Raw genomic sequence first — 13,067 nt, 5'->3', positions numbered from 1 at the left:
AATTTGAGTGTTATGAAATCCCATAGATACATAGGAAATGAGTTGGTTTCTAATAAAGAATTTCTTCCCTTTGTATTTGTAATAAGCCGAACACTTCATTTGTATGATAGCGACTTCCTTGTGCCTGGCCTATTATAGATTCATGCAATTCAGTTTAGCAGGCCTCTTGCTGCTGCTACTTGCCAATCTGCTACTTGAAACCTAGTATACACCCTCAAGTTGTTATTCTAGGTCTTCTTTTCCTTAAGTATATTTTTATAACTCCATAGCCATCTTAGCATATAAATATACCTACTTCTCTCTAGGGTGATTGAGATCATCACGCAAAGGAACCCACATATACTCTACTTTCTGTCAGTTTATTAAAAAAAACAAAAAAACACACACATTTACCGAGTGCAGCACACGCTGTGTGCGAGGTCATGTCAGTGCATCTCCATCACATCTTCAGCCTTCAATTCAGTACATTTTGACAAAATAGGGCTGCTTACTATGTGAAAGACGCTGGTGGGCGCCATGAAGTATGATAGTATAATTAAGAGGCTGCTTCTGTTCACAACTGAGTTTTCTGTTTAAACTTACAGTCTAAACAAATACAAAATTTCGTTTACAATAATAGCCTCATATTGTAAAGTGAGAGTCATTTGCAGGCATAAAAAGACTAGATCAATGTGACTCAAGCCTAAATATCGTATCTAAATCTCATGTTGACATAACTTCCATGAGACCATTTTATTTTTTTTTAATTTTTTTTTATTTTTTTTTCAACGTTTATTTATTTTTGGGACAGAGAGAGACAGAGCATGAACGGGGGAGGGGCAGAGAGAGAGGGAGACACAGAATCGGAAACAGGCTCCAGGCTCTGAGCCATCAGCCCAGAGCCTGGCGCGGGGCTCGAACTCACGGACCGCAAGATCCTGACCTGGCTGAAGTCGGAGGCTTAACCGACTGCGCCACCCAGGCGCCCCCCATGAGACCATTTTAAAGTTACATTGAATTTTAAGAAAAAAGAGATCACGCATAATGAGAGTAAGTAATCCAAGTGAGGGTAGTAGATGACTTGAAGGAGAGAGGTTTCTTTTTTTTTAATTTTTTTTTAAATGTTTATTTACTTTTGAGAGAGACAGAGACAGAATGCGAGTGGGTTAGGGGCAGAGAGAGAGGGAGACACAGAATCAGAAGCAGGCTCCAGGCTCTGAGCTGTCAGCACAGAGACCGATGCGGGGCTCGAACCCATGAGCTGTGAGATCGTAACCTGAGCCGAAGTCGGTCACTCTACCGACTGAGACACCCAGGCACCCCAAGGAGAGAGGTTTCTGAGATGGGCTAAGATTATATTATATGAAGAAATAGAATAAGCAAAGAATTGGTAGTAGCAAAGCAAAGGCCATTGGCAAGTGTATAGCTACATAGGGAAGAGCCATGATGCAGCTGGGATAAATCGGGGCCGTAAAATCGGCAACAGAATTCCCCACATATTAAGGGAATTACCATGAAGACATTTTTTCCAGTTTACCAAGTGGAATCTAAAATAGTCCTAGACCCTCTGTCCTAAGCCTTCTCCCTGATCCCAAATAAGTCACATAAGCAATGATAGAAGTGGGATGAGTTTATTGAAATTGTAGCATTCTTTAAACTGGGGAATTCTTAGAAATAGTTACCATCTGAGACAGATTGTTATGGGGGAGGGGTTTTTTTCTTCACCCTCAAGCCAAGTGATTGAGAAAGCTGGAGGCAAATATGTAAAGGGGAGACTAAAAGAAAGAGAAAAGAGAGGTAAATGGAAAGAAAAGAAAAAAAATAAGGCACTTTCTCACTGAAAGTCTTCAGCCCAGCAGGAGTCCAATCAAAGTTGGTGAGAGGGAAGAAAACTTTAAAATACATATGAAATAAAAGATTGGATTCAGAAAGATCCCATCTTTTGTACCAGAAAAAAAAAATCTTAACAATATTATTTGTTCTTTTAACTAAAATAGTCTTGGAAGTCCTGGATTCTTCCTGAGATAGCATATTCTGGAGAAGAGATTTTCAGTAGAGCATAAATGGAATCAGGAGTTGCATAAATATAAAGTTACTTTGTTTTATTTCAACAGTTTAGACTCTGCAATAAACCATGGTGATGGATGAGATTACCCAAGAAAGAGTACAGAAAAAAAGAAGTCTAAAGACAAAAAAAAAAAAAAAAAAAGAGAGAGAGAGAGAGAATGTTTATTGTTAGGGGATAAAGTGATTAAAAGAGTGGAAAAGAAAGCCAGCAATAAGGCAAAAGAGGGAAAAATAACCATTTCAAGTCCTCAGAAAATTACTGTATCATGAAAGTCAAGGGAAGACCACTCCAGGAAGAACAGTGTGCCCGCAGTAAAGAATTTAGGAGGGATTAAAGCAGAGAACAGAATGTGCAATCGATGATGGAGATGACATTATTAATTTTTATCAATTTCCAGAAATTGCTAAAGACAGAGGCCAAATATAAAGAATGAGTAAGTGACAGATAATTAGAAAGTAGAGCTAGCATATTTAGTCTCCAGTGACAGAAACTTGGGCAATGAAGGGAAAGTAGGAAAAACAGAAATGTTGAGAAGACAGTAGAGTATAGAGGAAGTTTTCTTTAGTATAGGAGTGAGGGGGTACTCTACAAGTTCATAGGCAGAGGGGAAGAAACTGACAGGAAGGCAAGTTCCAGAGAGTGTAGTTGGAACTTAGACAAGGAAGAAGTAATAGGGTGGAACAAGAAGAATAGGGGACCAGAAAGCAGATGTACAAAATTTACATCTTACATCAGGTATTCAAGAAACAGATCCTGGAATGAGAATTCAGTTCAGGAAGTAAGAGAGAAGCAGAGTAGGAAAGGGAAAAGACAAACAAAGATTCAACTGTGAGCAAAAGTCTGGGTCTCAGCCTGATAACTTGTGGATCTCTAGAGTATAAAATTTACTTCAAAGCAAGGGAACTTTACTTTCAAACTCCCACCCACGCATTGGAAAGGGGCAACCCTTGGGAGACATACACTCCCAAGATTTCTAACTCTCAGCACTACTTGTGAAAGAAGAGTTGTGGCTTAAGAGGACAGGTCCTCTTAAGAAAAGTGCCTGTAAGAACTGTAAGAGGCAAAGGACACAGAAACCGTGCACTGGAGTGCATAGAACTAGGAAACAAGATCTGAGAGTGTCTACGTGGAGTACCAAGTATATACTACAGTTGGGAACCACAGGTTAGATGTTTCCTACCTTTGAGATCTTTTGAAATATCTTAATCTCAAATACCTATGTCCTTTTTGGTTACTGAAAGGATGAGATGAGGTAAATTTAAGCGGGAACGTTGAATTAGGAGAATTTCTCTCCCCCTTCTAGTTTTGGAGATGGAATGAAAAGATAGGATATGGCAGTAGAATATATTTTAGCAATTCAATTACTGAAATTGAAGAAAGTCATAAATGATAGTATGAGTAAGGTTAGCAGCTTTAAATGAATAGGTAAGTTTTGCTGAAACTTGTGCTGAATAGAATATGAACAAAAGGATTTAAAGCAACATGAGTTTAGCTGGGATGGATTTCTAGAATCTAATCAGTATGTTTCTATGACCTTGAATAATAACATTCAGCAGTTGAGAAGTAGCGAGGGGAAAAAAAAAGGAAAAAAAATGAGTCAAAAAGGGAGCGTGAGATGACAGACTCAAAGTTGAATTGTAATGGAATAACCTTTGGTTGCCAGTCAGGAGCTGAGGTCTAGAAGTTAGTGATGCAATCAAGGAAACCAAAAGCAGCAGATTAAGGTCAGAGTAAGGAGTTAGGACATTAATGACCAAGACAACTCAACAAATTAAGAGATGATTTTAGAATTGGTAAAATTGGAAATGGAGCTGTCTCATGTGTTACTTAAAATTAGTGTGTGGCCTTGCTTATGTAAGGCAGAGGCAAAGGAGAGGTGGAAGTCCTTGGAACAGATGAGGTGAACCATGAACTGAGATGTTCACAAAGCCATCAACATGAGTCATAAAGTCCCTAAGAATGTCAGCAGTGGAGGGAGAAGATGGCAGAGTTTTCAGTGAGTAGTAAAACAATTAAATAAATTTGGTGGTTAATTGTGATAGTGATTATGTGGTGTTACAAGAAAATAGGATGTGTGAATTCATGCTGTAAATGTTTTGAAATAAGTGAGTATAACCTCAGAGAAAGTTGTCTTTCTTACTTAAATCTTCTTCACTTTAATGGCATTTATTTCCTCTGGTATCTCATGCAGTAACTCTTCTATTCTATCATCTTTAACTAGTCCTTTTATTCTATCATCTTTAACTAGTCCTTTCAATGAAACCTTTCCCATTTCTTCCAAATAGCATCAGATCTCTGCTATTTGACTCCCCCCACAACAAACACAAACACATCAAACACAAACAAACAAAAAACACAGCAACTTATTTTTCTCTGCATGTTACTTCTTAGAATAAAGAAGTTCTCTTCTTTCCAGAATTGTTAAAATTTATCCATAGCCAAATTCAGATTTTTTCCAGATTTCACACCATTTGCCTTCTGTTTGATATATTTCTCCATTGATTATCCACTCAAGACTTTATTTTCTCTGTTACTTTCTCTAAATCTGAGTTTTCTTGCTGTATCTAACCTATTCCATATACGTCCTTTGCATCTCTCTCTCCTTATATGTCTTTGTATGCCATTCTCACTCTTGCTATATTTACCCTTTACCATGTATTGTCGTGTTTTTTTTTTACTTTAATTACTGCATTACATCCAAAATCTCATCTTCATCTCTTCACTTATGTTTCCATTTTCCTTTAGAAAATCTTTATTTGAATGTCCACTGTTATAGAAATTTACATATCCTCCTACCTCTAGTCTAGTGACTTCGTTCCGTAACTATGGCATGTCTTCTTGCTCTGACAAGATTGAAATTTACTTTAGGCTTTGTGTAGTTTTTCATCATCTATTTCTTTCTTTATTTTTTAAACATTTTTAGTGTTTGTTTATTTTTGAGAAACAGAGAGAGCACAAGTGGGGGAGGGGCAGAGAGAGAGAGAGGGGAGACACAGAATCCAAAACAGGCTCCAGGCTCCAAGCTGTCAGCACAAAGCCTGATGCAGGGCTCAAACCCATGAACCCTGAGATCATGACCTGAGCCTAAGTCGGACCCTCAACTGACTGAGCCACCCAGGGTCCCCTTTCATCACCTATTTCTATCTGTCACTAACTTCTGTCATATCTTCTCTCCAGATGTCTCTTAGATCTTCCATATATTTCTCTTGCAACTTTGAGCTCAGCACTGATTCGGCTTGAGGAGCTCATTAAATGTTTTTGGATTTCCTAATTTTGAGCCCCCAGAACAAGATTTATATTTTATTTCACAAAACAAGAAATCTTTGACATATGTGGCATTCATTTAAATATTATTTACCTCCATACCTTCACTTCTTCTTAAAAACATTTCTTAACTGTTAATTAAGTCACATGGATAGATATTTGTCAGGACTTATAATTAAGAATTGATACAACTTTTAAATAAACGTTTTCGGGAAATGTTTATTATACTTGGAAATATTAGTTTCTCCCTATACATTATCCACGTTTTACTGACTTGAGTTCAGAAAAGAAAAAAGGCTTAAAAGTGACAGTCCATGTAAAAGTTATCCAAACATTGGTTTCTGGGTAATATTACATAGACATTTAAGTGTCAAAATTTTATCATATGAATAAAGTACAGTATTTTTATATTCTGTTTGTAGTTAAAGTATGGTAGGTGGTATTACCAGGGGAAAAGGTAAACCATAATGGAGTAAATTAGCTGAATCCAAGATATAAGTGTGCCTTGAAAAGTGGGCATGAAGCCTGATTTGAACAATGGAGACTTGAAGTTTTTTTAAATGTAACCAAATACAAAGTAGAAAGCATGTATGAATTTACTTCAGCTTGAAAAATTAGTTTCTACCTTCTATTGATTTTTTGGTAAGGCATCACTTCCATTTAAAAAATTGAAATATAATATATATATTTTATGTGAAAAACACTTTCTACAGTAGAAGCCACAGTATGTCACCATATGATACCAAAAAAGTTGATTACCTTCTTGTAGTATATTACATCTAAGTGAAACACAAATACTCTGATTTTGTTTTCTTTAGACACCATAGCTTAACAATAGTTTAACATCTGTTGAGATAGCAAGTGTATCGCATACTTTAACACCATATCTCAGAGTATGCTTTTATCTTAAGGCAAGATGACACATATAAAAATGAAGTAGAATTAAGTTTCATTTGCAATTGAAATACTGGTGCAACCAGGGTGTTAGTATATAAGATTAAGATACAATGATGGTCAAATAACTTGGAAACAGTTATACCCCAAATTATAGCCAGCTTTCTCTACAGGTATATAAGAGAGGCATATAATCAAATTATAATGACAAATGAGAGAAAAATGTCACAATATTTTTACTAGGAATTTTCTCAAATATTCTGCAAACACCCTTGTTTCAAACTTAGGTTTGCTCACCTAATCTTTTACCATATGCTTTATCTTTATTCCTTAACGTCTAAACGTGAATCTTGGATCTTACTCCCCTTGCTAAAAGGAGGGAAGAAGGACTGGAAGTGATCAAGGTGCCCTGGGCTATCCTTGTAACTCTTGGGTTGGTGGAGGAGAAAGAGTGTACAGAAAGGTCATGCCACCTCCTAGTACAAGAGGGAACTTTTGGTCTGGACCACCAAAGCCATGTTCAATGGAAACCAGAAATAGCCACACACAAATGCATGACTTTACCTTGATTTTTAAAGGGATCTGACCAATAAAACTGTGGTAAAAGGTAAAAAAGAAGTTTGCAAGATTGATTTCTCTATCCACCTATAGAAATTGTCTCTGCTTCTTTCAATGTGGAATACCCAGAGTGGGTTGGGTATGACTGATAAGACAGATCGGAGGTCATGAAACAAATCAGAAATTTCTGTGTAATGTTTTAAGAATCAGCACATGAGTACTAGTAGTCTAGGCTCTAGGAGTCAAGGTATTAAATATTTCATAGGAAAATACATAAAGGGTAAACATCAAATATTATCTATTAGAGATACTATAAATGAATAAAATATAGACCATTTACTCAGGAAAAACACTATGAACATGTAAATAGCAAACCAATATCATATATGTACATAGACATCTATGTGTATATGTATATATTTGTTAAAATGAGAGGGTGTGCAATGAGGCAGGGTATAAATAAAATAAGGGACTAAATATAGTGCAGGCTATAAACAGAATATGCTGTATCATCACAGATGCCAAATACATTTTTCTTTGTGAAGAATTTTTCCTCATATTTCTCCAGTATTGGCTGGACTTACACATAACAATTGTGTCACTCAGTATTGCAGAGTAGTGAATCAAGAAGGAATCTGATATAGAACTTAAGGATAACAGAAACCAGAACAAGTCCTGTAGAATAAATGGTAAATACTGTTTTAGACTTAAACAGAGAAAGAGAATGACCCAGATGGCCTGTATCTTTATTTTGGCTCAAAAGAAAAGTTAATTTCTGAAGTTACTTATAGAAATGACAACTTCTCTCACCATCGCACTTCAGTATTTTCAGTGTTGAAGCCTATACTTTTACGACTTAGAGACTTACACGTAGCAAGTTTTAAGTATTTCTTTTGACATTTTTCTTAAGGCAAATCTTTACCCATTTGCCTCTGCCATTAAACAGTGAGTTTCATGAGGGTCACTGAGTCCAGTTCATTTTATAGCAACAACTGCTAGCATTACATAACAACATTAATATTGGTTGAATGAGTACGTGACTGCACTGAAAGAATACATTTGAGAATCGTCCACCAAACTACAGACAAAAATAAATAAATAAATGAATAAAATAAAAAGAAGAAAAGCAGTGTTCAAGGTTATACTGTCTCTAGACTCTTCCTTTTAACAGAGTGTCCCTCTATCTGTGCTTGAGTTCTTTTTATGTTATAGGAACCTCTAAGCAAAAGTAACACATTCAGGACTTGAAAAGTGATTTGGGATTGCCATGTAATGCTTTCTCAAAGCAAAATTGCACATAAATGAAGGAAAAGGAAATGCAAAGAAACACTCACAGGAATAGAGAAAGTTCTTCATTACAGCGTATATCTCTCAGAGGGGATGCAGGATGCCATTTCATGTATTCGTGAAATGTATTCAAATTTGTATAGTATGTTATTTACATGTGCCTTAAAGATTGAGACATTGACGTGTTGGCCTATGAAGTACTCGATTAGTATGAGTTTTAAGTAATTCTAATGAAACTGCTAAGACATTGAAAATTACAAGCAGTTTGTCAAAAGCTCATGCTCACACAAAGGCTAGCTGGTGTTGTTAATTTGTAGGTTTGTTTGGTTTTTTATATTTTTTGCTGATACAGTATCTCGCTATTGCCCATTGGTGTGGCAGAGGAATCTTCTCAACCAAGGCAACTGCCTATAAAAGAATTATATGATCTTTATTTTTGTGCCTGCACGGACATTTTTGGTTATCTCATCTTTGTTTAGCATATGTGATAAAGTATATAAATCATGCTGTCCTAGAAGGACGTAAGAATGGGAAAAAATGGTGAGTTCATTGTAAAAATTGCAGCACAGATCTGTGTTCAGAGGAAATAGTTTAGCAGTCAAATTAAGAATCTTAAACCCAAAGTAAATGATTGATTCAAATTAGTTTCTTTTCACTATTGTTCATATATCTATAAGAATCACCCTTAATACTATTCCTTTTATGATAATTTAGACTTATTCAGTATTCTTTTTCCACCTCACACTTTTTACCCTTCCCCAGCAAAGCCAAAGCTTTGTTTTCATGTTACTTTTATTTCTCAAAAAATATTTATTCGAAATTGGCATTTATAATATTTTGTATATTTTTCAACTTTAATTGTGATAGAAAAAGATTTGCTTTCCTTGATAAGTATACCTGCATGTAAAGTAATTCTGACATCAGTACGCTGGTTATATGGTCAATTCAGTAAACTTTCGAAGACTCTAAGTGTATCCTAAGCCTTTGGGAGTTCCAGTGCTCCTAAATCTTTTGCCTATTTTTCAAATGTCAATAATTAATTGGAATTACTACTTGAACATAGTATGCATTCATTGCACATTTTCCTGCCAAGAACTGTGTCTCATAAGACAATAAGGATATTTGTGTTATGATGATTTCTGACAGTATTCTTATAATCCTTCAAACCACTTTTGAATGTCCCATTTGTATTTTTTTTTATTTTAAATCTGTAACTGCAAGCCCCTGTAAGTATGGGAATTTACAGTTTAAGACAAATTATCATCCAGAGAAACTTCAATTATATAACATAACATTTGATTTTGACAATTCTGAAAATTTCTAGGTCTGGGATAAACTTGAGAAGTATCTTAAGTGCTAGATTAACCAAGCTAGGGATCTAAAGGCAGTTTCCTTCATTATATCATACAATTCAACAAACATTTCACTACAGCAAATTTTGAACTCAAATGGGGACATCAGTCTGTAATGCTGCCACTGAATCTTAATTTCCGTGGGGTCTCAAAACCAGTGATAAGGATTTTCATTTATTCCCTTCATGAAAAAATCACACTTAGATACAAAGAATCTATGTTCGTTAAAAATATCTCAAGTACATCTATGTAAATTACTATCTTAAATTATTCATAAATTTCTCCCTGCAGTTTCATAAGCTTAGTGTTCTTTCTCTACATTTAGTTATAATCCCTGAAGGTTCTCACGGTGCTAATTCTATTCAATTTGTTATTTTTAATTTTTGTTTAAGGAGAAAATAAATTACTCTTTTCCTGAAATTCATAAAATGCCGCTTAACTTAAGTCGGTATAGAATCTTTTAGTTTTATTAAGTTGATAAATTGTTTAGCCATAAAAGTGGTTCCTGTAGTCAGATTTGGCTTCATATATAATGATAATTTACCTAATCACTACTGAAAATTTGAGTAAAATGTGTACTCACAATAGTTTTATTTTGAGTAATTCTAGTTCTTAATTTTATTGTTATTCATCCAGGCCTCCTGCATGGAAGTAACACAGATTTAAAATGCAAAGGGACTACTAGAGAAAAAAAGAATGAGAGACTGGTTTCTTGATACTAGGGCTTTTTTCATGGCTTGTTCTGTGTTTTTTAAGTATGAAGATCTTTGTTCTAATTCCTTATACCTAAGGAAAAGTAGCATTTTATATGAGATTATTATATTATTGTATTATGTTTATATTTTGTGAGACAACATAGAGAATACACCACAGGCCTGGGTTAGTAAAGCCTGAGTGAAGTTCCTGGCTTTGACCCTTTCTTACCAGCTATGTGACTGGATGATTGACTTCCTGAGCCACAGTTTCCATAGCTGTGAGAAGCAGAGCTAAATTTGTTAAATGAGTTGATTTGCTCTATTCACTCAAAATATTTTTATTTATTTTTTAAAATAATATTTGTATTATTTAGTACATCTGAAAGCAGATTACTATTAAATAAAAGGGGTATTGTACATATTTCCTTTCATATTTAAACTCTGGAGTATGTTAGGGGTGCCTGGGTGGCTCAGTCCAGTGAGCTTCTCCACTTCGGCTCCCATGATCTCATGGTTCATGAGCTGGTGCCCAACGTCAGGCTCTGTGCTAACAGCTCAGAGCCTGGAGCCTACTTTGGAGTCTGTGTCTCCCTCTCTCTCTGCCCCTCCCCTGCTCACATTCTGTCTCTCTCTGTCTCTCAAATATAAATAAACATTAAAAAATAAATTAAAAAAAAATAAACTGGAGTATGTTAAAATAGATGACAACAATCAGACTGAATAAGCACCTGTCTGTCTTGGCTCCCAAAATGCCTCCTTCACAGTGTTATGCCCCCTGCCATTTTGACACAGTGATTGATTAGTCATTTTAGGAGCATTATTAAAACTTTTTCCTTAAAAAGTTAAATGGAGCAACAAATTTGGCCTCCCAGTTATTTTATTTTTTAATACAATGAGAATCTCCATTAAAGTTTAAAAATCTTAACTTTAATGAAAACATAGATTTTTTATGGCTATTTCAACCTATAGCTAACCAATAAAATGCTAGTTGGATTTCTTGTACGAAGTTTTCCCTTTCTAATTATAGACCATATAAATATGAACGAAAGCTTCTTCAGGATTAATATACTTGGAATTCTAGCCACACCTTCTGTTTCATCTGGTTGTGAAAGTCCAGCACATTTATTTTATACAGCATTTCCATGAAAAAAAATCAACTTTTAAAATAAATCAAAACAATATGCGTAAAGGGAATACATATATTTTTATGTAGTTTAAGTATCTTTTTATGGATAAATAATACATTTGAGTGGATACAAAATATGAATGTACATCTTTGATTTTTCTATATGCAACCTCATTTTCTCATGTATGATCACTCATATATACGTATTCAAATATGCACAAAATACGCATTCATTGTTGCCTGGATGAATCAATGATTGCCATATTTTTCTAAATTCTAATCACTGCTGTTTCCTGACAGCTAAATAAAAACTTCAGTGGACATAATTTCAAAAGAATGGATCCTGTTTATCTGAAAGCATGGATTTTGTATTGTAATATAAATATTATGTATGCTGAACGAATGAGCAAAAGAAAGCATGAATAATATGCCTTCTGTTTTTCTACATTTAGTTTTTTGACATGTTTTATTTCAGCATACTCTGGATTTTCTTTATGTATTTCATTTTCTTCCATGTTCCATTTTGTATTACGTGATTACTATAATAGGAATATCTGCTTTTGTATGAATCTATGTTTTATGATTGCTTCACAAGATAACTTACAAAATTCAAATTAGAATGGTTACATTTATCAGTGTAATTGGACAGAACTGAAATTATAGTGCATTCATATATATATTAATAAATATTTATCTCCCACTAATTTTTATTTTAAAATTTTTCTAATTTCCTAGTGCTGTAGGTATAATAGTAGATGAAAATGAGAAAAGATCACAGTCCTCATTGAGCTTATTATCCAATGAAGGCAAAAAAACATTAATAAAAATAGCACTGTAAAGAAATATAAGAACTATAACACTGTAAATTTCACTCTAATCCATGCAGAGTATAGGGTAAAATAATCAGAACACAGAAGACTTTTTGAGGGAAATGATGTTTGCAATGGGAACAAGAGCAAATGAGGCAAACAGGTTGGAGAAGAGCAAGCATTTCAGACAGGGAGTAGCCTATGCAAAGTATTTTGGAGGGATTTTGAATCCATCCTTGTGATTTCTATGAATCGTTAAATATTTTTTAAAATAAAAAAATTCTTTTTCACAAATATAAACACATGGATGTTGATTTCTAAAATGTATTATTTTTGTTCTATTGGTATAAATGTCACTGCTTTATTGTTAATAATATGGGTTTTTTTTTGTATTTATCTGCATATTACTATAAATCAGCAATTTCATTTCAGCTATTTGTTCTGGACTGAATGGGGACAGATGCCCTGCATTGGAAAAGCTCGCTTAGATGGCTCCGAGAAGGTTATCCTTGTAAGCATGGGAATAACATGGCCAAATGGTATCTCCATTGACTATGAGGTGCGTTGGATTTCTTAAGTATTTAAAGCGCATTAACTGCCAACTTGCATTAATCCACTCTTAGTGTTCTCTTATTTTTTTAATAAACCACTTAATCCAAAACAGCTTGTAACATTACTTTTCAATCGATCTTTAGGAAAACAAATTGTACTGGTGTGATGCTCGTACAGACAAAATAGAAAGAATTGACCTTGAGACTGGAGGGAATCGTGAGATGGTGCTGTCAGGGAGCAATGTGGATATGTTTTCAGTTGCGGTCTTTGGGGCTTACATCTACTGGTCTGACAGGTAATTTATTTTTTCATAAGTATTTGAGTCTCAAAATGTTATTTCAGTGCCAGTTGCTTTACCCTTGTAGGATTAGCCATTCCCTAGCAAGGGCACAAGAAGGCTCTCACAAAGCCATGTGATTTCCACAGAAAGTCAGGCACTCTTGCTATTCCAGGCTCAAGCGTTTCAATGTCACAGACTAAAGT

General features: G+C 34.8%; 1 protein-coding gene across 3 annotated transcripts in view; it reads left to right on the top strand.

Moving 5' to 3' along the window:
• Window positions 1–13,067, top strand: part of LRP1B (LDL receptor related protein 1B) — a 1,862,224-nt gene that overhangs the window by 1,400,006 nt on the left and 449,151 nt on the right. For all 3 annotated transcript variants that reach the window (XM_053214983.1, XM_053214982.1, XM_053214984.1), the window contains exons 38-39: window positions 12,465–12,591; window positions 12,728–12,879. In XM_053214983.1, coding sequence (XP_053070958.1) covers window positions 12,465–12,591; window positions 12,728–12,879 — 279 coding nt within the window. The remainder of the gene's footprint in view (window positions 1–12,464; window positions 12,592–12,727; window positions 12,880–13,067) is intronic.

The sequence above is a fragment of the Acinonyx jubatus genome, chromosome C1 (assembly GCF_027475565.1).
Source record: "Acinonyx jubatus isolate Ajub_Pintada_27869175 chromosome C1, VMU_Ajub_asm_v1.0, whole genome shotgun sequence".
Lineage (NCBI taxonomy): Eukaryota > Metazoa > Chordata > Mammalia > Carnivora > Felidae > Acinonyx > Acinonyx jubatus.
This window is presented reverse-complemented; position numbering and strand designations above follow the sequence as displayed.